General features: G+C 38.6%; 1 protein-coding gene across 2 annotated transcripts in view; it reads left to right on the plus strand.

Moving 5' to 3' along the window:
• The first annotated feature begins 17,702 nt into the window (after nt 1-17,702).
• Nucleotides 17,703-26,719, plus strand: part of CCNT2 (cyclin T2) — a 39,767-nt gene continuing 30,750 nt past the window's right edge. For both annotated transcript variants that reach the window (XM_021695836.2, XM_021695837.2), the window contains exons 1-2: nt 17,703-17,884; nt 18,691-18,772. In XM_021695836.2, the coding sequence (XP_021551511.1) occupies nt 17,727-17,884; nt 18,691-18,772 (240 nt within the window). In that variant the 5' untranslated portion in view covers nt 17,703-17,726. The remainder of the gene's footprint in view (nt 17,885-18,690; nt 18,773-26,719) is intronic.

A 26,719-nucleotide genomic window follows, 5' to 3' on the forward strand; every position in this document is an offset into this window, starting at 1 on the left:
CGGGGCCCCGAGTTCTCGGCTCCTCCGGGGCGGAGATTGGGAGGCCGCCATTTTCACTCTCCGCGTTCAAAGCTGTACGGAAAGCTCGCAGGAAACAAAAGCTCCAGAGAGCAAACCCAAGCAGATTACTTAGCCGGGAGGGGGCAAGGGCGGGACAAATCCGCCTCCGGCAAAGACATTTGGAAACCACGGCAACAGGCCCCTCCCCAGAAGATCAGCGAGAACAGCCAGCCAACACCAAGTTTACCAATCAATGAGAACGGCAGTACTCCAGCGCTAGGGGAATACTGCACATAGAATTCATGGCTTTTTTTACCATGATTCTTTAGTCTTTCAAAGTTAATTTTTTTTTAACTGTCTTTTTTTCTTTTTTTTGAATTTTTCTTTTTCCCTTTTTCAACCAACACCTTATCAATCCCTTTTTTTAAAAAACATTTTTATTTTTCATTTTTAGAGTCATATTCTATCCCTTCATAGTAGTTACCCGTATTTTTGGCATATATATATAAGTTGTTCTCTCTTTAAAATTTTGAGATAGTTTCTTCTAACAGATTAAAATATACCCTAAATCTCTAGTATATGGTTTTTTCTACTCCCCTGCCTGATCACATTCTCTCCCTTTTTTTTTCTTTTTTCTTTTTTTAAATCCTCTTCTTTCTTTTTTCAAACAACTTCTTATCAATTCCTTTTATAAAATTTTTTATAATTTCCATCTTTACAGTCATATTCCATCCCTTCATCATATCAACCCTTATTTTTGTACATATATAAGTTTTTCTTTCTTTAAAATTTTGGGAGGCACTTTCTTCTAAGTGACCAAAATACACCCCAAATCTAGTGTGTGGCACTGATCTATATACCAGCCTGATCATATTTGATCACATTCTGGTTTTTTGTTGTTGTTGTTGTTTTCTTTTGTTTGTTTTTGTTTGTTTTTATCTTTATATTTTTCTTTTTTTTCTTTTTCTTTTTTCTCTCCATTTCTTTTTCCACTGCTTCAGGTCTTTTCTGATTTGTTTAGAGTATATTTTCTGGGGACGTTGTTACTCTGCTAGCATTTTGTTCTCTCATTAATCTATTCTCCTCTGCACAAAAGGACAAGAAGGAAAAAATCACCTCAACAAAAAGAACAAGAGGTAGTACCGACGGCCAGGGACCTACTCAATACGGACATTAGTACGATGTCAGAGCTAGAGTTCAGAATCATCACTTTAAAGATACTAGCTGGGCTTGAAAAAAATATGGAAGTTATTAGAGAAACCCTTTCTGGAGAAGTAAAAGAACTAAAATCTAACCAAGTAGAAATCAAAAAGGCTATTAATGAGGTGCAATAAAAAATGGGGGCACTAACTGCTAGGATAAATGAGGCAGAAGAGAGAATCAGTAATATAGAAGACCAAGTGATGGAAAATAAAGAAGCTGAGAAAAAGAGAGATAAACAACTACTGGATCACAAGGGCAGAATTCGAGAGATAAGCGACACCGTAAGACAAAACAACATCAGAATAATTGGGATCCCAGAAGAAGAAGAAGAAAGAGAGAGAGAGGCAGAAGGTATAATGGAGCAAATTATAGCAGATAACTTCCCTAATCTGGGGAAGGAAACAGGCATCAAAATCCAGGAAGCACAGAGAACCCCTCTCAAAATCAATAAAAATAGGTCAACACCCCAACATCTAATAGTAAAACTTACGAGTCTCATAGACAAAGAGAAAATCCTGAAAGCAGCTCGGGAGAAGAGATATGTAACCTACAAGGGTAGAAATATTAGATGGGCAACAGACCTATCCACAGAGACCTGGCAGGCCAGAAAGGACTGGCAGGATCTATTCAGAGCACTAAACAGAAAAAATATGCAGCCAAGAATACTATATCCAGCTAGGCTGTCATTGAAAATTGAAGGAGAGATCAAAAGCTTCCAGGACAAACAAAAACTAAAGGAATTTGCAAACACAAAACCAGCCCTACAAGAAATCTTGAAAGGGGTCCTCTAAGCAAAGAGATACCCTAAAAGCAACATAGACCAGAAAGGAACACAGACAATATACGGTAACAGTCAACTTACAGGCAATACAATGGCACTAAATTCATATCTTTCAATAGTTACCCTGAATGTAAATGGGCTACATGCCCCAATCAAAAGACACAGGCTATCAGACTGGATTAAAAAACAAGACCCATCGATATGCTGTCTACAAGAGACTCATTTTAGAACCAAAGACACCCCCAGATTGAAAGTGAGGGGGTGGAAAACCATTTACCATGCTAATGGACACCAAAAGAAAGCTGGGGTGGCAATCCTTATATCAGACAATTTAGATTTTAAGCCAAAGACTGTAATAAGAGATGAGGAAGGACATTATATCCTACTTAAAGGGTCTATCCAATAAGAAGATCTAACAATTGTAAATATCTATGCCCCTAACATGGGGGCAGCCAATTATATAAGCCAATTAATAACAAAAGCAAAGAAACACATCAACAACAATATAATAATAGTGGGGGACTTTAACACCCCCCTCACTGAAATGGACAGATCGTCTAAGCAAAAGATCAACAAGGAAATAAAGACTTTAAATGACACACTGGACCAAATGGACTTCACAGACATATTCAGAACATTCCATCCCAAAGCAACGGAATACACATTCTTCTCTAGTCCCCATGGAACATTCTCCAGAATAGATCACATCCTAGGTCATAAATCAGGTCTCAACCAGTACCAAAAGATTGGGATCATTCCCTGCCTATTTTCAGACCACAATGCTTTGAAACTAGAACTCAATCACAAGACAAAAGTCGGAAAGAACTCAAATACATGGAGGCTAAAGAGCATCCTACTGAAGAATGAATGGGTCAACCAGGAAATTAAAGAAGAATTAAAAAAATACATGGAAACCAATGAAAATGAAAACACAACTATTCAAAATCTTTGGGATGCAGCAAAGGCAGTCCTAAGAGGAAAGTATATAGCAATACAAGCCTTTCTCAAGAAACAAGAAAGGTCTCAAGTACACAACCTAATGCTACACCTAAAGGAGCTGGAGAATGAACAGCAAGTAAAGCCTAAACCCAGCAGGAGAAGAGAAATAATAAAGATCAGAGCAGAAATCAATGAAATAGAAACTAAAAGAACAATAGAACAGATCAACGAAACTAGGAGCTGGTTCTTTGAAAGAATTAACAAAATTGATAAACCCCTGGCCAGACTTATCAAAAAGAAAAGAGAAATGACCCAAATCAACAAAATCATGAATGAAAGAGGAGAGATCACAACGAACACCAAAGAAAAAAAAAATTATAAGAACATATTATGAGCAACTCTATGCCAGCAAATTAGATAACCTGGAAGAAATGGGTGCATTCCTAGAGATGTATCAACTACCAAAACTGAACCAGGAAGAAATAGAAAACCTGAACAGACCTATAACCACTAAGGAAATTGAAGCAGTCATCAAAAATCTCCCAAAAAATAAAAGCCCAGGGCCAGATGGCTTCCCAGGGGAATTCTACCAAACATTTCAAGAAGAATTAATACCCATTCTTCTGAAACTGTTCCAAAAAATAGAAATGGAAGGAAAACTTCCAAACTCATTTTATGAGGCCAGCATTACCTTGATCCCAAAACCAGACAAAGACCCCATCAAAAAGGAGAATTACAGACCAATATCCCTGATGAACATGGATGCAAAAATTCTCACCAAAATACTAGCCAATAGGATCTAACAGTACATTAAAAGGATTATTCACCACGACCAAGTGGGATTTATCCCTGGGCTGCAAGGTTGGTTCAACATCTGCAAATCAATCAATGTGATACAATACATTAACAAAAGAAAGAACAAGAATCATATGATCCTCTCAATAGATGCAGAAAAAGCTTTTGACAAAGTACAGCATCCTTTCTTGATCAAAACTCTTCAGAGTATAGGCATAGAGGGTACATACCTCCATATCATAAAAGCCATCTATGAAAAACCTACAGCGAATATCATTCTCAATGGGGAAAAACTGAGAGCTTTCCCCCTAAGGTCAGGAACGCAGCAGGGATGTCCACTATCACCACTGCTATTCAACATAATATTGGAAGTCCTAGCCACAGCAATCAGACAACAAAAAGAAATAAAAGGCATCCGAATCGGCAAAGAAGAAGTCAAACTCTCACTCTTTGCAGATGATATGATACTTTATGTGGAAAACCCCAAAGACTCCACCCCAAAACTGCTAGAACTCATACAGGAATTCAGTAAAGTCAGGATATAAAATCAATGCACAGAAATCAGTGGCATTCCTATACACCAACAACAAGACAGAAGAAAGAGAAATTAAGGAGTCGATCCCATTTACAATTGCACCCAAAACCATAAGATACCTAGGAATAAATCTAACCAAAGAGAAAAAGGATCTGTACTCAGAAAACTATAAAATACTCATGAAAGAAATTGAGGAAGACACAAAGAAATGGAAAAACGTTCCATGTTCATGGTTTGGAAGAACAAATATTGTGAAGATGTCAATGCTACCTAGAGCAATCTATACATTTAATGCAATCCCCATCAAAATACCATCCACTTTTTTCAAAGAAATGGAACAAATAATCCTAAAATTTGTATGGAACCAGAAAAGACCCCGCATAGCCAGAGGAATGTTGAAAAAGAAAAGCAAAGCCGGCGGCATCACAATTCCGGACTTCCAGCTCTATTACAAAGCTGTCATCATCAAGACAGTATGGTACTGGCACAAAAACAGACACATAGATCAATGGAACAGAATAGAGAGCCCAGAAATGGACCCTCAACTCTACGGTCAACTCATCTTTGACAAAGCAGGAAAGAATGTCCAATGGAAAAAAGACAGTCTCTTCAACAAATGGTGTTGGGAAAATTGGATAGCCACATGCAGAAGAATGAAACTGGACCATTTCCTTACACCACACACAAAAATAGACTCCAAATGGTTGAAGGACCTCAATGTGAGACAGGAATCCATCAAAATCCTAAAGGAGAACACAGGTAGCAACCTCTTTGACCTCAGCCACGGCAACTTCTTCCTAGAAACATCGCCAAAGGCAAGGGAAGCAAGGGCAAAAATGAACTATTGGGACTTCATCAAGATAAAAAGCTTTTGCAAAGCAAAGGAAACAGTCAACAAAACCAAAAGACAACCGACAGAATGGGAGAAGATATTTGCAAATGATATATCAGATAAAGGGCTAGTATCCAAAATCTATAAAGAACTCATCAAACTCAACACCCAAAGAACAAAGAATCCAATCAAGAAATGGGCAGAAGACATGAACAGACATTTTTCCAAAGAAGACATCCAAATGGCCAACAGACACATGAAAAAGTGCTCAGTATCGCTCGGCATCAGGGAAATCCAAATCAAAACCTCAATGAGATACCACCTCACACCAGTCAGAATGGCTAAAATGAACAAGTCAGGAAATGACAGATGTTGGCGGGGATGCGGAGAAAGGGGAACCCTCCTACACTGTTGGTGGGAATGCAAGCTGGTGCAGCCACTCTGGAAAACAGTATGGAGGTTCCTCAAAAAGTTGAAAATAGAGCTACCATATGATCCAGCAATTGCACTACTGGGAATTTACCCCAAAGATACAAAAGTAGGGATCCGAAAGGGTACGTGCACCCTGATGTTTATAGCAGCAATGTCCACAATAGCCAAACTGTGGAAAGAGCCAAGATGTCCATAGACAGATGAATAGATAAAGAAGATGTGGTATATATATACAATGGAATATTATGCAGCCATCAAAAGGAATGAGATCTTGCCATTTGCAACGACGTGGATGGAACTGGAGGGTATTATGTTGAGCGAAATAAGTCAAACAGAGAAAGACATGTATCATATGACCTCACCAATAATGAGGAATTCTTAATCGCAGGAAATAAACTGAGGGTTGCTGGAGTGGGGGGTGGGGTGGGAGGGATGGGGTGACTGGGTGATAGACACTGGGGAGGGTATGTGCTCTGGTAAGTGCTGTGAATTGTGCAAGACTGTTGAATCTCAGATCTGTACCTCTGAAACAAATAATGCAATATATGTTAAGAAAAAAAGAAGAAGAAGAAGAAGGTAGCGGGAGGGGAAGATTGAAGCGGGGGAGATTGGAGGGGTAGACGAACCATGAGAGACGATGGACTCTGAAAAACAAACTGAGGGTTCTAGAGGGGAGAGGGGTGGGAGGATGGGTTAGCCTGGTGGTGGGTATTGAGGAGGGCACATTCTGCATGGAGCACTGGGTGTTATGCACAAACAATGAATCATGGAACACTACATCTAAAACTAATGATGTAATGTATGGGGATTAACATAAGAATTAAAAAAAAAAAGAAAGCTGGGGTAGCAATTCTTATATCAGACAAATTAGATTTTAAACTAAAGTCTGTAATAAGAGACACAGAAGGACACTATATCATTCTTAAAGGGTCTATCCAACAAGAAGATCTAACAATTGTAAATATCTATGCCCCCAATATGGGAGCAGCCATCTACATAGGCCAACTGTTAACCAAAATAAAGAGTCATATTGATAACAATACGTTAATTGTAGGAGACCTCAATACTCCACTCTCAGCATGGACAGATCATCTAAGCAGAAAATCAACAAGGAAACAAGAGCTTTGAATGATACATTGAACCAGATGGGCCTTATAGATATTTACAGAACATTCCATCCTAAAACAACAGAATACTCATTCTTCTCGAGCGCACATGGAACTTTCTCCAGAATAGACCATATACTGGGTCACAAATCAGGTCTCAACTGATACCAAAAGATTGAGATTACTCCCTGCATATCCTCAGACCACAATGCTCTAAAACTGGAACTCAATCACAAGAAAAAATTTGGCAGAAATTCGAACACTTGGAAGCTAAAGACCACTCTGCTCAAGAATGTTTGGGTCAACCAAGAAATCAAAGAAGAACTTCAACAATTCATGGAAATCAATGAGAACGAAAACACATCGGTCCAAAACCTATGGGATACTGCAAAGGCGGTCCTAACGGGGAAATACATAGCCATCCAAGCCTCACTCAAAAAAATAGAAAAATCCCAAATTCACCAACTAACTCTACATCTTAAAGAACTAGAGAAAAAGCAACAAACGACACCTAAGCCATGCATTAGAAGAGAAATAATTAAAATTAGAGCAGAAAGCAATGAATTAGAAACCAGAAACACAGTAGATCAGATCAACGAAACTAGAAGTTGGTTCTTTGAAAGAATTAATAAGATTGATAAACCACTGGCCAGACTTATCCAAAAGAAGAGAGAAAGGACCCAAATTAATAAAATTATGAATGAAAGGGGAGAGATCACGACTAACACCAAGGAAATAGAAACAATTTTTAGAAATTATTATCAACAACTATATGCCAATAAACTGAGCAATCTCGATGAAATGGAGGCCCTCCTGGAAACCTATAAGCTGCCAAGACTGAAACAGGAAGAAATTGACAACCTGAATAGGCCAATAACCAGTAACGAGATTGAAGCAGTGATCAAAAACCTCCCAAAAAACAAGAGTCCAGGGCCTGATGGATTCCCTGGGGGAATTCTACCAAACATTCAAAGAAGAAATAATACCTGTTCTCCTGAAGCTCTTTCAAAAAATAGAAACAGAAGGAAAACTTCCAAACTCATTCTATGAGGCCAGCATTACCCTAATCCCCAAACCAGGCAAAGACCCCATCAAAAAGGAGAATTTCAGACCGATATCCCTGATGAATATGGATTCCAAAATCCTCAACAAAATCCTAGCTAATAGGATCCAACAATACATTAAAAGGATCATCCACCACAACCAAGTGGGATTTATCCCCGGGATGCAAGGGTGGTTCAACATTCGCAAATCAATCAATGTGATAGAACACATTAATAAGAGGAGGGAGAAGAACCATATGGTCCTCTCAATTGATGCATAAAAAGCATTTGACAAAATACAACATCCTTTCCTGATTAAAACTCTCCAGAGTATAGGGATAGAGGGAACATTCCTCAAGCTCATAAAATCCATCTATGAAAAACCCACAGCTAATATCATCCTCAATGGGGAAAAGCTGAGAGCCTTTCCCTTAAGATCAGGAACACGTCAAGGGTGCCCACTCTCACCACTGTTGTTCAACATAGTACTAGAAGTCCTAGCAACAGCAATCAGACAACAAAAAGAAATAATAGGTATTCAAATTGGCAAAGAAGAAGTCAAACTCTCTCTTTTCGCAGACGACATGATACTTTATGTGGAAAACCCAAAAGACTCCACCCCCAAACTACTAGAACTCATCCAGCAATTCAGTAATGTGGCAGGATACAAAATCAATGCACAGAAATCAGTTGCTTTCTTATACACTAACAACGCAACTGTAGAAAGAGAAATTAAAGAAACGATTCCATTTACAATAGCACCAAAAACCATAAGATACCTCGGAATAAACCTAACCAAAGAGCTAAAGGATCTATACTCTAGGAACTACAAAACACTCATGAAAGAAATTGAAGGAGACACAAAAAGATGGAAAAATATTCCATGCTCATGGATCGGAAGAATAAACATTGTTAAAATGTCTATGCTACCCAGAGCAATCTATACCTTCAATGCCATCCCGATCAAAATTCCAATGACATTTTTCAAAGTGCTGGAACAAACAATCCTAAAATTTGTATGGAATCAGAAAAGACCCCGAATCACCAAGGAGATGTTGAAAAAGAAAAACAAAGCTGGGGGCATCACGTTGCCCGATTTCAAGCTATACTACAAAGCTGTGATCACCAAGACAGCATGGTACTGGCACAAAAACAGACATATAGACCAATGGAACAGAATAGAAAACCTGGATATGGACCCTCAACTCTATGGTCAAATAATCTTTGACAAAGCAGGAAAAAACATGCAAGGAAAAAAGACAGTCTCTTCAATAAATGGTGCTGGGAAAATTGGACAGCCACATGCAGAAGAATGAAACTCGACCATTCTCTAACACCATTCACAAAGATAAACTCAAAGTGGATGAAAGACCTCAATGTGAGACAGGAATCCATCAAAATCCTAGAGGAGAACATAGGCAGTAACCTCTTTGACATCAGCCACAGCAACTTCTTTCAAGATACATCTCCAAAAGCTAGTGAAACAAAAGCCAAAATGAACTATTGGGACTTCATCAAGATAAAAAGCTTCTGCACAGCAAAGGAAACAGTCAACAAAACAAAGAGGCAACCCACAGAATGGGAGAAGATATTTGCAAATGACACTACAGATAAAGGGCTGGTATCCAAAATCTATAAAGAACTTCTCAAACTCAACACCCCAAAAACAAATAATCAAGTCAAAAAGTGGGCAGAAGAGATGAACAGACACTTCTCTGAAGAAGACATACAAATGGCTAACAGACACATGAAAAAATGTTCATCATCATTAGCCATCAGGGAAATCCAAATCAAAACCACATTGAGATACCACCTTACACCAGTTAGAATGGCACAAATGGACAGGGAAAGAAACAACAAATGTTGGAGAGGTTGTGGAGAAAGGGGAACCCTCTTACACTGTTGGTGCGAATGCAAGTTGGTACAGTCACTTTGGAAAACAGTGTGGAGGTTCCTCAAAAAGTTAAAAATAGAGCTACCCTATGACCCAGCAATTGCACTCCTGGGTATTTACCCCAAAGACACAGATGTAGTGAAAAGAAGGGCCATATGTACCCCAATATTCATAGCAGCAATGTCCGCAATAGCCAAACTGTGGAAAGAGCCGAGATGCCCTTCAACAGATGAATGGATAAAGAAGATGTGGTCCATATATACAATGGAATATTACTCAGCCATCAGAAAAGATGAATACCCAACTTTTACATCAACATGGATGGGACTGGAGGAGATTATGCTAAGTGAAATAAGTCAAGCAGAGAAAGTCAATTATCATATGGTTTCACTTATTTGTGGAACATAAGGAATAACATGGAGGACATTAGGAGAAGGAAGGGAAAAATGGTGGGGGGGGGCAGAATTGGAGGGAGAGATGAACCATGAGAGACTATGGACCTGAGAAACAAACAGGGTTTTAGAGGGGAGGGGGGAGGGGGGATTGATTAGCCCGGTGATGGGTATTAAGGAGGGCACGTACTGCATGGAGCACTGGGTGTTATACGAAAACATGGATCGTGGATCACTACATCAAAAGCTAATGATGTATTGTGTGGTGACTAACATAACATAATAAAATTAAAAACTACAAAAAAAAAAAAGAATTTTATCTGTCAAAAAGCAATGAAGGCTTTAAGTAAGGGATGACATGACTGGAGCTGAATTTTGAAAAGAACCTTCTGGCCCTAAAACAACACTGCTCATATCCAGAATCTCAAAATTCTCTCAGGAAAATCACTTTTTTAGCCTTTTCTCTCCCTTGTTATCTAATATACATACGCCCCAAAATATATCCCTGAAAAAAAAAAATCCCACCACCATCAGATTCCAAAGGACATCTATTCACAGCCATCCAAGCATTTCTCTTCCTTGTACAGTATCCTTCCCCATCTTTTTGATCTCTCCTAAGAAGTAAACCAGATCTGACTCAACCCAATTTTTATTACCCAACCAGAAAACATCAACCTATATATTCCAGGAAATTACTTAAGATTAACTTAATGAAAATAAATACCCACTTTGTATTTGCTTAAGAGAAGATTCTGAGGCTCTTTTCCAATCAAATTGAACACAAGTGAAGTTTCCATTTCTAAATATAAAATACTGTTCACTTTTTTAAAAATTTTATTTATTTTGACAGAGAGAGACACAGTGAGAAAGGAAACACAAGCAGGGGGAGTGGGAGAGGGAGAAGCAGGCTTCCTGCCGAGCAGGGAGCCTGATGCGGGACTGAATCCCAGAACCCTGGGATCATGACCTGAGCCAAAGGCAGACGCTTAACAACTGAGCCACCCAAAAATACTGTTCACTTTTATTAGGTACCTAAAATTTTTAAGTTTTTTTGAAAAGTCAATTCATGAATATGTTAGAAGAGTTCAAAAAGATCAAATTCAACCTATCCCAGAAGGAACCATTTTTACATATTCTTTTGGGTATTCTTGCAAAGATCGTTGATGATTATACAAGTACTTACATGTGCAGATTCCTTTGCTCATTTTACCCAGACAGTGGCATCTTGCTTTTTTTTTTTTTCTACTTAATACCTTGGTGGTCATTCCACATATAAGCTGCCTTCTTTTTATAACAGTCTATCTTAAGTTGATAACTTTAGTTTGGATGCATTCTAAAGCTCTACAATTTTAAAACCAGTTCCCAGATTTTACATCTTTGATGTCACAATTTACATCTTTTTATCTTCTTTATCCATTAACAAATTATAGTTACAGTTAATATTGCTTTTGTCTTTTAACCTTCACACAAGCTTTATAAGTCATTAACCCAACACCTTTGCAACGTTAGATTATTCTGTTACTATGTGTTTACCTTTACCAGTGAGATTTACATTTTCCTGTGTTTTCCTGTCACTAACTAGTGGCCCTTTTATTTCAGCTTAAAGAAGTCCCTTTAACATTCCTTGTAAGGCCAGTCTAGTGGTGATGAACTCCTTTAGCTTTTCTTTATCTGGAAAACTATCTCTCCTTCAATTCTCAAAGACAACTTTGCCAGGTATTCTTGGTTGGCAGTTTTTTTTCTTTCAGCACTTTGATGCCTTCTTCTTTTTAATACCTGAACAGTGTTTCGTGGCATAGAGGTACCAAAACATCCAAGCCTCAATTCAAGGACGACTTCCACTCTTTTGCAGTGATAAACTATAACTAAGAACACCCTCATGACATAAAATGTTGAATATCTTAATACACTTAAGTGCCACCTGTATTATCTTCCTTGTGAGGTGTGGGTTCAGATCTTTTACCCAGTTTAAAATTGGGATGCTTTCCTCTCAACAAAGTGGGTTTAGAGGGAACATACCTCAACATAGTAAGAGTCATATATGAAAAGCCCACAGCTAACATCGTACTCAATGGTGAAAAACTGAAAGCACTTCCTCTAAAGTCAGGAACAAGACAAGGACATCCACTCTCACCACTTCTATTCAACACAGTAGTGGAGGTCCTAGCCACAGCTCAGGCAACAAAAAGTAAAAGGCATGCAAATTGGTAAGGAAGAAGTAAAACTGTCACTATTTGTTGATACTATATATAGAAAACCCTAAAGACTCCACCAAGGGGCACCTGAATGGCTCAGTTGATTAAGTGTCTAACTCCTGATTTTGGCTTAGGTCATGATCTCAGGTTGGTGAGTTTGAGCCCCTAGTCTGGCTCCACACTCAGTGGGGAGTCTGCTTCCTCCATCTCCCTCTCCCTCTTCCCCTCCCCCAGCTCACACTCTCACTCCCCCTCTCTTAAATAAATAAATAAATCTTAAAAAAAAAAAAAGACTCACTGAAAAAACTATTAGAACTGATAAATGAATTCAGTAAAGTTGCAGGATACAAAATCAACATACAGAAATCTGCTGCATTCTACACATTAATAACGAAGTAGCAGAAAGAGAAATTAAGACAATTCCATTTATAATTGCACCAAAAAGAATAAAATACCTAGGAATAAACTTCACCAAGAAGTGAAAGACCTGTACTCTAAAAACTATAAAACATGACACACACAAATGGAAAGATATCCCATGCTGATGGATTGGAAGAATCAACATTGTTAAAATGTCCATACTACCCAAAGCAATCTACAGATTTAACGCAATCCCTATCAAAATGTAACAGCATTCCAGCTGATCCTAAGGGTTAACTTGCTTCAAGTTGACACACTCCTCACTTGCTGACCTAAGACCCTTGATTTGTGACAGAACTAATTTACTTTCTTTGAGATTTGCAAACCACTGGCTTTGAGGAGTGAAGGACCAGAACTTTCCCAAGACACAGAAGCCAAAAATTCTGTTTGAAGCCAACACAGCTTTCTGATTAGCCTAAAAATTTTTTAGCAAAATGTTTTTTTCTTTTTTTAGGTCACACAAATGATTTTACTGACCTCCCTTTGTGTATCTGTAAACCTGGCCCTCCTCTGCGAAGGAACAGAGTACTCCTACACATGATAAAACAAGAACCAGACCCCATCACACAGTCCCCAAACACTGAGATAACTTTTAGAGCTGGCATCATCAAATCTTCATGTAATCAAGAAATGTTGCAGGTCACTGCATTCCCTTTGCTGATTAACCACTCTAAATCCCTTTAAAAACCCCTGGGCCAGGCAGAAACCTTGGCATTAGCTTTTGGACAAGAGTCTGTTTTCTCCTCAGGTTGCCGGCCTTCTGAATAAAGCTCAAATTCCTTTGCAATCACAGTTTGTCTCTTCAGTAATGGCCTTTCAAGCAGCCAAACTTGGATACGGTAACAAAAATACCAATGGTGTTTTCCACAGAACTAGAACAAATAATACTACAATTTGCATAAAACCACAAAACACCTGGAACAATCAAAGCAAGCTTGAGAAAGAACAAAGCTGGAGGTATCACAATCCCAGATTTCAAGATATAATATAAAGCTGTAATAATCAGAACAGTATAAAAAATAGACACACGGATCAATGGAACAGAATACCCATGCTAACATGGTCAATTAACATATAATAAAGGAGGCAAGAATATACAATGAGGAAGACAGGCTCTTCACTAAATGGTGCTGGGGAAACTGGACAGCTACATGCCAAAGAGTGAAACTGCACCACTGGCTCACACCATACACAAAAGTAAACTCAAAATGGATTAAAGATCTGAAACCATAAAACTCCTAGAAGAAAACATAGGCAGTAATTTCTTGGACACTGACCTTAGCAATATCTTTCTAGATATGTCTTCTCAGGCAAACAAAAGCAAAAATAAACTATTGGGACTATATCAAAGTAAAAGGCTTTTGCATGGTGAAGGAAACCACCAACAAAACAAAATGGCAACCTAGTGAATGAGAGAAGATATTTGCAAATGATATATCCAATAAGGGGTTAATATCCAAAACATATAAAGAACTTATACAAGTCAACACCAATATAATAATAATCATCATCATCCAATTAAAAATGGGCAGAGGACCTGAAGAGACATTTTTCCAAGGACAACTTACAGATGGCGAACAGACACATGAAAAGATGCTCAACATCACTCATCATCAGGGAAATGAAAATAAAAACCACAATGAGATGTTATCTCACACCTGTCAGAATGGTTAAAATTAACACAAGAAATAACAAGCGTTGGTGAGGATGTGGAGAAAAAGGAACTCTCATGCAGTATCAGTGGGAAGGTAAATTGGTACAGCCACTGTGGAAAACAGTATGGCGGTTCCTCAAAAAAGTTAAAAATAAAAAGAGCACATTATCCAGTAACTCCACTACTGGGTATTTACCCAGAGAAAATGAAAACACTAATTTGAAAAGATATATGCACCCCTATGTTAATTGCAACATTATTTACAATAGCCAAGATATGAAAGCAACCCAAGTGTCCATAGATAGACGAGTGGATAAAGAAGATGTCACACACATACATGTGTGTGCATTCGTGCGCACACACACACACACGATCAAATATTACTTGGCCATAAAAAAGAGTGAGATCTTGTCATTTGTAACAACATAGATGGATATAAAGGACATTATGCCAGATGAAATATACTGAGAAAGACAAATACAGTATGATTTCACTTCTATGTGGAATCTAAAAACAAACAAACAAACGAACAAACAGACTCTTACAGAGAACAAACTGGTGGTTGCCAGAGGGGAGGCTTATGGGAGAGATGAGTGAAATATATAAAGGGGATTAAGAGGTACAAACTTTCCGTTATAAAATAAGTAAGTCACTGAGATAAAAAGTACAGCATAGGGAATATAGTGAATAATATTGTAATAATGTTGTATGTTAACAGATGATAACTACACTTATTGTGGTGAGCATTGAGTAATGTATAGAATTGTTGAACCTACATGTTCTACACCTGAAACTAATATAAGATTGTATGTTAATTTTGCTTCAGTTTTTAAAAATTGGGATGTTTTCTTCCTGTTGAATTCTAAGACTTCTTTTATATTTTGGATACAAGTCCTTTATCAGATGTGTGTTTTGCAAAGATTTTCTCCTTGTATGTTCACTCTCTTTACAGTGTCTTTCACAGAGCAAAGGTCCTTAATTCTAATGAAATCCAACTTAATCTTTTCTTTAACGGATCATGCTTTTGGTGTTGTATGGAAAAATAATTGCCAAACAAAAGATTGTCTATATTTTCTCCTGTACCATCTTCTAGAACCTTTATAGTTTTGCATTTTACATTTAGGGACATGATCCATTTAGTTAATTTTTGTGAACGGTGTGAGGTCTGTGTCTAGATTCTTTTTTTGTCTTTTTTTTTTTTTTTGCATATGGATATCCAGTTGTTCTAGCATCACTTGTTGAAAAGACTATCCTTTCTCTATTAAATTGCCTTTGCTCCTTTGTCAAAGATCACTTGACTATTTTTGTGGGTCTATTTCTGGGGTCTCTTTTCTGTTCCATTGATCTATCTATTCTTTTGCCAATATATGCTCTCTTTATTACTGTAGCTTTGTGGTCAGGCAGTATCAGTCCAACTTCTTTGGATTGTGCTGGCTATTTGGGGTCTTTTGCCTTTCTATCTAAACTTTAGAATCAATTTGTTGATATCTACAAAATAACTTGCTAAAACTTTGGGATTGCATTGAAGTCTATAGGTCAAGTTGGAAAGAACTGATTCCAAATGATGTCTTCCAATCCATAAACCCAGAATATTCTTCCATTTATATCTTCTCTGATTGCCTTAGAGTTTTGTAGTTTGCTACACATAGATGCTGTACGTATTTTAGAGTCATTTCTAAGTATTACTTTTTGTAAATGATATTATACTTTAAATTTCAAATTTCAATTGGATTCCTGTGTATTAACCTTGTATCTTAAGATCTTGCCATAATCACCGGTTCGACATTTTAAGTACGCTCCATGCCTAGCGCAGAGCCCAGTGTGGGGCTCAAACTCACCACCCCAAGATCAAACCTGAGCCGGTATCAGGAGTTGGACACTTAACGGACAAAGCTAACCAGGCACCCCTCCACATTTTTAATACTTTGAGATTTTCTACAAAAACAATTATGTCATCCCTGAACAAATTCATTTTTTTTCCCTTCCCAATCTGTTCATTTTTTATTCACTTTTCTTACTGTATTAGCTAGGGTTTCCAGTACAATGTTGAAAGGTGTGGTGAGAGGGCACATCCTTGTTAGCAGGAAAGCTTCTAGTTTCTCACCATTAAGTATGATGCTAACTGGAGGGTTTTTATAAATTTTCTTTATCAAGTTGAGTAAGTTCGATTCCTAGTTTTTTAGAGTTTTTAATCATAAATGAGTGGAGTAAGCACCTATAAACGTTGCTTTAAATCAATCTATCCTATTCATTCTCTAAGCAGGGACAGATGGGAAGCAAGCAAGGGAGGTAAGAAATACAGTTATGCAGACAACTATTCCAAACTGCCTACTGCAACCAAATCAATAGCTCTATATAGAATACGTAACAGGGGCAAGCAAAGCAAAGGAACAGCGGTACACTGGGCATAGGAGCCCAAAAACAAGGACAAATGCCTGGAACTCACTTAAAAGCATTATCAGTTGCCTTTTAGAAAAATGTCTGCCTGTATTCTGTCTTTGGCAAATAGTTAAAATTTTAAAAGGCAGATTTTATTCACACACAATAGGCATTGGCTCAGAGCCAGAGACCTATCTACTCCCAGAACTAAGCTCTGCGGTACTCTTAAAAGGACAGAAGGGGTTAATCAGTTGATACGTGCGGTGTTACAGTTTTAATTGTAACAAAACATGTTTATCTCTTCCTCCCTTAACCTTCTGTTTTAAATCATAGCTTCGTTTAAAAACACACTACCCATATGGCCTCGAAATCCAGTTTAAAAATTCAGCTCCTCTTTCTAACTTGATAACCTTTGGCCAGACATCTCAAAAATAAGTCCCACAGCCTAAGTTGCTGTGGAATTCAAGTGCAACACAACCGTGGGGTGCTGTTTCTTCCGCACTCTTCCAGGTGCTTCCCTCCCAGAGCCGCCAGTAGGCGGAGGCTTTCCATCGTGGACAACTCCCAAGAAAGCCTACGAGACTGCGCAGATTACGGCTGGAGGAAAATGGAGGCTGCGCCGTGCGCGGTGCGACAGAGTAGAACTTTATTTAAAGCGCCGCCAGACTCCCGGCCCAAGAACCCGCCCCGACTTCAAAGTCCACGCCCAGGTCGCACTGCGCAGCCGCCTGCCCGCCTTCCCTCTCCACGCGACCTAGGGCCAGCCCCTTCGCTCCTCTCCGGCCCAACCCTTCGCCCCGCCAATCCTAGGCCCGGCATGCATCGCGCCGACCTTTTCCTTCCCAGCCGACCCCCCACCTTCGGGCGCCTCCAAATGACAAGCGGCGCGGGGCATTGTGGTCCCGAGCGTGAGAGCGAGACCAGGGGCAGGAAAAAGAAAGCAAAAGACTGGGGCGAGCCGGTAGGGCGGCCCCTGCGCACGCGCACGGGTGGCGGCGGAGGTGAAAAGGGGCGGTGCGTGGTCTACGGCGAGCGGAGTGGGGCGGGGTCGCACGGCCTTGGCGGGGAGTCCGCGAGCCGGGAGGGGAGGGGGGTGGGCCAGGGAGCGGGCGGAGGAGGAAGTGTCATGGCGTCGGGCCGTGGAGCTTCTTCTCGCTGGTTCTTTACTCGGGAACAGCTGGAGAATACGCCGAGCCGCCGCTGCGGAGTGGAGGCGGATAAAGAGCTCTCATACCGCCAGCAAGCGGCCAACCTTATCCAGGACATGGGACAGCGTCTCAATGTGTATCCTTTCCTATTCTTGGCCCTCCGCCGCTCACGCCCGGTCCCCCCTTACTATTCGCCTGGTCGCCTGGTCGCCGGGCCTGCTGCCCCGCGAACATGGCGCCGCCGCCTCGGCCTTCTCTGGGCCTCGGCTGCGCTGTAAGGGAAGGGAGACTCGGGCTCGGGAGGCCGCAAGCGGCCAATGAAAGAGGGAAGGAGAGGAGTCCGGGAATGCGGGCTGGGAAGCTGCGTTGTGTAATCTGTTTGGGGCCGCGCGTGGTGGCGGCGGGGGATGGGAGTGGCGCGTAGGCCAGAAGGGAATCCTAGGGATTATCGCTGAAAAGAGGTGGCTACTTCGACTTCTAGTCGGAGAAGGGGGTCGAGAGGTAGGAGGGTTACCGATGCTGAAAGGCGTAAGTGTTCTCCGCAGCCTCTCCCCGCGCTCCTCGCTGGTTTGATGGCGGGTCTCGTACCTTGGGAGCTCACTGGAGGTCTTTATGTTTTTGGCGTGGTTTTGTATGGGTGTGCGCGCGCGCGTTTCAACTGTCTGATGATGAGCTTAGTCAGTCCTAGCCATTGATAAATCCTTCCCGAGCTTGCTTAATAGCAATATTGGAGTGGAATGCCCAGCACTTATTTTTACTGTTGGCGTCGAGCCTACCACCACCTTGCAGGGTTTATTTTATATATATATATATAGTTTTGGGGTTGGTTTTGAGTGAACGGTAAGCATTGGAAAAACACCGTAGATCGGGAATTTTCCATCAGAATTGTTTTGGAAATTAGATGTTGTTTTTCTCGGATATTTCCTAAATGTTACGTTCCAGCTCTCAGCTTACAATAAACACTGCGATTGTTTATATGCACAGGTTTTATATGCATCATTCTTTCACCAAATTCAATAGAAATGTAAGTACTATTTTATTGTTTTTACCATAACCAGATTTTGAGGTAAATGGATATGCAGCAAAAAGTTGGTCGTGGATTTTACTTTTGGATTTAGTGTTGTAAATTAATAGTGAAGGTAAACCGCGTGATAAACGTTTCGCTTGAAATGCAGAATGTTTCTGGTTTGTTTTTTAATTTGTGATGACAAGCTGCCGGGCACTGTGTTAAGGCTTTGCCACGTTTTTGAGCTAAAAAGTAATAAGAAACGTTTATTTACTCAGAGTTATTACATCGGTATTCGTTTAAATTTTATACTTAACTTTTGAATAATTTCAGATTGTAATGTACAGTGTAATTTGGGCTAGTCATTCTGTTGTACATCTTAAATGTGTTGGACTCCTTCTGTTTGAAATACTGTGAATTGGGCTTAATTTAATTGTGACGTTCTTTTTAAATGACACTTTGAAAGTTAAATGGTTAGCAGAAATTTTTCATTTACTAACAAAATTTCTTAAGGTATCAACGTTCCTCTTTATCACAGCATTAGTAGTCTACTTAAGTTTTTGGTGACTTAGACATCAAATTTGCCTGAATTCACACATATATTGTCAGGTGTGTGTATATGTATAATCAGTTTTGAAGTAAAACTTACCCTCCAGGACTAAAGAACATAACTTGTAAATCTTGAAGAATTGAGTTAGTACTGTTGAGTTGAAATTTTTATTTTACCTTGTGAAAGGTGTGCGTTTGGGGTCTGTTCTTTTCAGAGTAATATGCATACTGTGTTGCATCCATTAACAGAATTGCCCATTGTTTAGAAATATTTAACTGTCTTGTCACTATATTTTTTGCTCTTTTTATCACAGCTGTTTTTAGAATGCTATTCTGAAAGGTGTGTGTAGAAAAAAATGGACCGTGGAAGACTTTATGCTTTTTGTAGATTGTCATTAAGACTTTTTTGCTAAGAAAACAATCTTTGAAGGGTCCTTAAAATACTTTCTTCTAGTTGGAAGGAACAGCTTCATAGCTTAGATTGATTCCTGTTTTAATCTCTTGGGATCATAAGGCGTTTTGGTCTCCTGCAGGCTCCTTTTCTTCTCTTTCTCTTTTAAATCTACGTGATTCTTGTTCTGTTTCCGTTTTTCTAGTTATTTCTTGCGCACAGAACTTAGGTCAGTGATAGTGTTATGGAAAAGAGAGGAAACCTTTTTGGCAATAACATTTAGATTGAGAGAATGACATTTTTATTTAAATTGGCTCCAAAGGGAGTGGTAAACTAATGAATACTAATATAAATGTGACTTTCCTTAAGTAGCCCTGGAAAATGCCGGTAGAAGTCACAAGTCAAAATAGTTCTAGAAATTCTTGATGTGGCTACAGATGTCCCATTTGCTGAAACAGGCCTACTTTTCTACTTCCAGTAAATGATCTCACCACAAGACTATACTTCTCTTTTTTGAACCCTCACTCTTTCATAATTTGTCTCTATTGCCTGGTTGGTGTGCTTTAAAACAGATACCTTGCTTACAGCCAAAATTCACAGCTTTAACTTTAAATTGACTGGTGAAGCCCAGGTCATTTGCATTCTTTAACTAATTTACTTAAATGCCATCATTCAATAAAAAGCCAAAGTATTTTATTTTTTATTTATTTTTATTTATTTTTTTTTAAAGCTTTTATTTATTTATTTGACAGAGAGAGACATAGCGAGAGAGGGAACACAAGCAGGGGGAGGGTCAGAGGGAGAAGCAGACTCCCCGCCGAGCAGGGAGCCCGATGTGGGACTCGATCCCGGGACTCCAGGATCATGACCTGAGCCGAAGGCAGTCGCTTTAACCGACTGAGCCACCCAGGCGCCCCAGCCAAAGTATTTTAAACACCACTTAGTGTCTTATATATGTACAAAGGTAAACTTCAGCATTTTACATTAAATTGTTATTAGCAATTGAAATCTGATGTTAATTTCTATTTGAAAAAGTAACATTGCACCCTTCATATCTAATTGTTGTCTTTTTTACCTTTGCTAGTATATCAAAAGTGGTTTTAATATTTGTATTGGTGCACTTGCATCAATTGCACAGCCTCACTCTTTTATCTTTTTTTTTTCCCCTATTCTTTTAGGGTGAAGGGGGTGGTCTCAAATTGAATGTGAGTCACTTTTAAATTCATACTCCCCCACATCATTGGGAAAATTTTTCTTGTAGGGTTATAATGGAATGTAATAGTAAACTACAAAAAGCATGAATTTCACCGCAAAGTAAACTGAACACCATTCACTAAATTAAACCCTAACAAGCTTAAATTTAAGATGCTAGGGACAAACTATATCTAGTTTTTTAATAAACACCATGCATTAATTATATTAAGATGTTTAATGTTCATGTGGATTCATTGTGTTTTCCCACATTGACTAATTTAAAAGTAAAATATCCCCTAAATCTAAAGTGCTATTGTTTAAGAATAAAATCATCATCAACATGTGTTAGTGACCCAGAAACTGTCTTTTATCATTGAATTTTATGTCAGTATCTCTTGGAGGGTTGGATCACTATCAGCAGTAAATGACTTTTATATGTAATCTAATTAGATAAGTTTATCCTTTGCTCACTGGATGCAGTGAGGTTTATGTAATTGGGGTTAGTAATTAAAGAATGGCCTTGCAGCATCAAGCTCAAGATAAATCTAGTGAAGTATAAAAGCCCTGGCACCAACAGTGCCTCCAAGTTCTATACTGTGGGATAACATCCTCTACATTGTCAATCTTAGAATAAATATTGACCCGGTTTCTCTTAGAAACTCTGTTCATTATTTTGGTTAGTCAAGTTCATGATGCCTTTGTTTCTTATATTAATTCCAAGTCTAATGAATTCTCTTAAGATCAGATCTTAAAGAGCATACTGTTTTCTCAGTGTTTTTAGTGGTCACGGTCTATTCTCATAGCACCTCTCCAAATCACGTGGTCATTTTAATCTTCTCTTAACTTTCCTTAGTTCCGTTGCCTCTTATTTTGAGCTGCAGCATTCAGAACTGTATATAGTCTGCCAGATTTAAATGTATTGTAGTTCTTATTTAATGTACTGTATTTCTGCTAAGGTTCCAAGAGTACACAGTTAAGGACAGTATTCGGGACTGATGATTTTAAGGAACAACTATAATGACTTCGAAGAATATATCATCTAGATCCTATCTGTGTTTCATTTTATACATTTGAGTTAGATTAGTCAGCTGCTACATATAAGCAAACTTGTATTTTTTGCTTGTGCTAAAATTTGTTTACCACTTTTTGCTTACAATCTTTATAATCTTTCTCAGTTGACCTGACTAGTGACTAGATTTCATTTGAAAATTTGCAGATGTTCTTTTTGCATTCCTTTCCTCCCCCTCTAAAGGTTTAAATGAGAAAAGCTATTCTTGTGTCCATCTACAGAAATGCCCATAGTCTCTGTTCTTTGATAATACAGCATTCTGCCATTGTAATTTTTAAGAAGTCTTTGCAGTAGAAATTTATTTAAGACTTTTTTTTAAAGTAGATTTTATTCAGTTTACACTGTGCTTATTTATACTCAGATTGCTTATAAAGTTGTCATACATGATTGCCTTTTGTGAAAGAGAACCAACATTTTGGGGAGCTTGGTTAGCTAAAGGGTTTTGTTTATATTTTTATTGTGAAAGCCCTAAATTTCTCTCAAATGTAGTAATGTAGATGAAGTCAAATGTAAAAATGTCCCCTGACACAGACATTCAGACTAGAAGGTAAACAATTTAAGGACAGGGTTTTGTTTCTTTTTTGGTTTTACTCACGGTTGTGTCACCAGTACTTCACATAAAGTAGATAATTTAGCAGCTGTCAGTAAGATGGATCAGTCTTGTTGCTCACAAGTCTGTTGAATGAACCCTTACACATTTTTCTCTGTATACATCCTCTCCACAGAGACAAGCTTTAAATGTTTTATTTTTGAAAACTAATATAAACACATAGTAAATGAAAATGGTAGAAAGGGGGATATGATCAACCTCCCTCCAATTTAAGTGTGTAAACCCACTGCCCTAGAACATGTGCTGTTAACAGTTTTTGTGTGCCCTTTCAGGAATACTTTTTGCTTGTGCAAGCTTATATGTATGTATATCTTTTTCAGCCCCCCCAAAAAAGGGTTGGGTTGGGTTTGGTTTCACAGTTGTTAGAAGTCCTCCTTTGAATTAATTCCCCTGTTAGCCATATATCAGTCTTACCATTTATGCATTGTGCATCCCTCTTTTTCGAGATGGTGCAGTCTCTTCCCTTTTCACGTGACAGTGATCTGTCAGGTTTTAAGACAGGTGAAGTTTCAACTCTTCATGAAGCATTCCCAGGATAACTCCACTCTTTGACTTCTGAATTTCTCTCTCTCTCTCTTATTCTTTGGGTCCTTTTCACATCCTATTGTATTCCATCTATTTGGTGTCCTTTATTGCCTCAACATAACTGTGCATTTATGAGGTGAAGTGGGGTTTTTTTTTTTGTATAAAGTTTTTTTTATTTATTTATTTGAGAGAGAGAGAGGGAGAAGCAGGCTCCCCACTGAGCAGAGAGCCCGATACGGGGCTTGATCCCAGGACCCTGGTATCGTGACCTGAGCCAAAGGCAGATGCTTAACTGACTGAGCCACCCAGGCGCCCCGGGGTTGTTTTGTTTTGTTTTGTTTTGTTTTTACTGTGAAGTACAACACAAACATAAAACCACCAAACAAATTTATAGCTTAGTGAATTATAGTAAGGCAAACAACCTTGTAACCATCACTCAAGAAAGAGAACTTTGCTTAACTTTCCCAGAAGTGTTTCCATATGCCCATCCCTAAGTCAGCCTCTTTCCTCCCTCCATAAAATAACCAGTATCCTGGTTATAGTAATCACTTTCTTCTGTTTCTGTATAGTTTTACCACCCAATCCTGCATTCCTGAATGCCACAGTTTAGTCTTGCCCATTATTAAAAATTTGACTAGTTTTTTAAGTCTCTGAATATACAAGTTTCTCCTCCATCCCTTTCTTTCATTTAAATTTTATCTGTTGAAGAACCTAAAGCATTAGACCTGTAGAGTCCAGATTTTGTTGATTGTATACTCATGGTACAGTTTATTATGTTCTTTTGTTCTTGAAGTCCCTGCAAATTGCCAGGTGGATCTAGAAATTACATCAAACTCAGGTTAGATGAGTAAGTCTTTAGTAAAACTACAGGTGTTGAGACACCTAATTAGGAGCTACCTGATGTCTTGTCTTTCTATGTTAGCAGCTGTTGATTGATATTCAATGCCTAGATCCTTTCACTCATTGTGATACTCTCATTTCTTCATTATTAATTGGAATATTTTTATAATGAAATGCTGTAATTCATTTACTACTTAGACACCCAGTTGTACAGTTCATAAAGGAAAGGCAGGATAAATACATGATTCTCACCCTACGTGTACCACCTTTGTTGAAATATAATTCATATACTGTACATTTCATCTGTTGAAATTATACAGTTTAGCAGGGTTTTTAATTGTATTCACAAAGTTTTATGTCAATTTTAGAAATTTTCATTACTCCAGGACGAAACCCTACACCCATTGGCCATCTCTTTCCATTCTTCCCTCACCCTATTCTGGACTTTTCCTGTAAGTGGAATCCTACAGTACCTGGTACTTTGTGACTGGCCTCTTTCCCTTACTGCATAATGTTTTTAACGTTTATCTGTGTTGTAGCTTGTATCAGTACTTATTTTTCTTGCAGACTACCATTGTACCACATTTTATATATCCATTTATCAGTTGATGGACATTTGAGTTGTTTCCACTTTTTGGTTATCATACTGCTCCTGTGAACATTTATGTATAAGTTTCTGGGTGGACATATGTTTTGGTTTCTTGGGTGCAGGAGTAGAATTTCTAGACCATATGGTAACTCTATACCCCAATAATCTTGGATAGCTTCCTCACTATCTGTGACAGCAAGGTATTCCAGGCTCATCTTGTACATTTTCTTTTCCACAGTTGTAATGGCCATTTCTTTAAGAAATCCTCCTTTGTTTTAGTAGGAAGTGGTTATTTCAAAACCATGAGCCGGACACTAGGGATACTCATTATTACTGTGCTCATCTTGTTTCTAGGGATCTGCAATGAAGAGAGTAAGGAAATACATAGTACCGTAAATATATATTTACTATGCACATTGGTATATTAAATGTTTATTATTCGTTTATACATTAAATATGTGAAGCATACATTAACCAGGTTTTTTTAATAGGTATTCATTTTAAATGTATAATACCTCAGGAGTTCACTGATTCAAGATAGCAGCAGCATTTTTTACTTAACCTCTCTTTTATGGTACATTTCTATGACCTTTCACACCAAAATCGTAGTTCTTAAGAATGTGGGATTAGTGGGCGCCTCGGTGGCTCATTCATTAAGCGTCTGCCTTTGGCTCAGTTCATGATCAGGACCGGGCCCCACTTCAGGCTCCCTGCTCAGCCAGGTGCTGCTTCTCCCTCTGCCTGCCTCTCCCCCTGCTTGTGCTCTGTCAAATAAATAAATAAAAACTTAAAAAAAAAAAAAAGTGGGATTAGAGAATTCATCCCATCATCACTCATTAACTTAACCCCACATTACACAAATAAGTCTTGTAATAGCAGTACTTTCACCACCAGTATAATTACTGAGAACAATAAAATGTTTTTGTTTTGCTTTCCCTCTCATCCCTGGTTTTTAAAGTCGTATTATGGCTACGTTATCTTAAGTAGCCATTACAAAACTCTTCCTTTTAATCCTTATTTAATCTTAGTACTACAGGTAACTATTTTTGTTTACTGCCAGTGCTTCTGTTCAAGTCTCTATAGTCATTTTGATTGTTTGAAGTTCTCTTGAACATCATGGAAACAAAATCCTCTGAATCTTTGCATGTTGATAATAGTTTATCTGTGATGTTTATACTCAAGGTCAGTTTTACTGTGTATAAAATTCTTGACTCACGCTTTCTTTCTTTAGGTATCTTAAATATATAACACCTTTTTTTCCTGGCATAAAGCACTATTACTGGTGGTGATCTAGTTTTCTTATGGCCAAAGGACTTTTTTTTTTTTTTTCATATAATCCAGTAATTTTATTACAGTATGTCTTAATGTTGGTTGTTTTGGGTTTATATACTCAGGTGATCTTTCAATGTGTGACTTCATATCTTTTTTTTTTTTTTTTGGTGGGCAGCAAAGCAGGGTTTATAGAGAGATAGTGAAGCAGAGTTTATTGAGTGATAGTACAAAGCTCCCAAAGAGGGAGGGGACCTGAGAGGGTTGCCCACTTCATATCATTTTTACTTATGTTTTGTGTTTTGAATCCTTAGTATCTATTAGTTTGGAGGTGTGTTACTGTTTTAATTTTTCTGGTTTTTTTATTGTAAAATATACATAACATTAAATTTATCATTTTAACCATTTTTTTAAGATTTTATTTATTTATTTTTAAAGATTTACTTATTTGACAGAGCGAGGGGGAGCAATAGAAGGAGAGGGAGAAGCAGGCTCCCCGCTGAGCTGGGAGCCCGATGGGGGCTCCATCCCAGGACCCTGGGATCATGATCTGAGCCACCCAGGCGCCCCTCAAGATTTTATTTATTTATTTGTCAGAAAGAGAGAGAAACACTGAGCAAGCAGGGGGGTAGCAGGCAGAGGGAGAAGCAGGCTCCCCACTGAGCCACTGAGCAAGGAGCCTGATGCGGGACTCAATCCTGGGATCCTGGGATCCCATGACCTGAGCCAGAGGCAGATGCTCAACTGACTGAGCCACCCAGGCGTCCCCTTTTCTTTTTTTTTTAAAGATCATTTTAACCATTTTTAAGTGTACAGTTCAGTGACATTAAGTACATTCACATTGTTGTGCAAACATCACCACCATCCATTTCTAGTACTTTTTTTATCTTTTCAAACTGAAATTCTGCTCATTGAGCAAACTCCACATT

This window comes from Neomonachus schauinslandi, chromosome 3 (assembly GCF_002201575.2).
Source record: "Neomonachus schauinslandi chromosome 3, ASM220157v2, whole genome shotgun sequence".
Taxonomy (NCBI): Eukaryota; Metazoa; Chordata; class Mammalia; order Carnivora; family Phocidae; genus Neomonachus; species Neomonachus schauinslandi.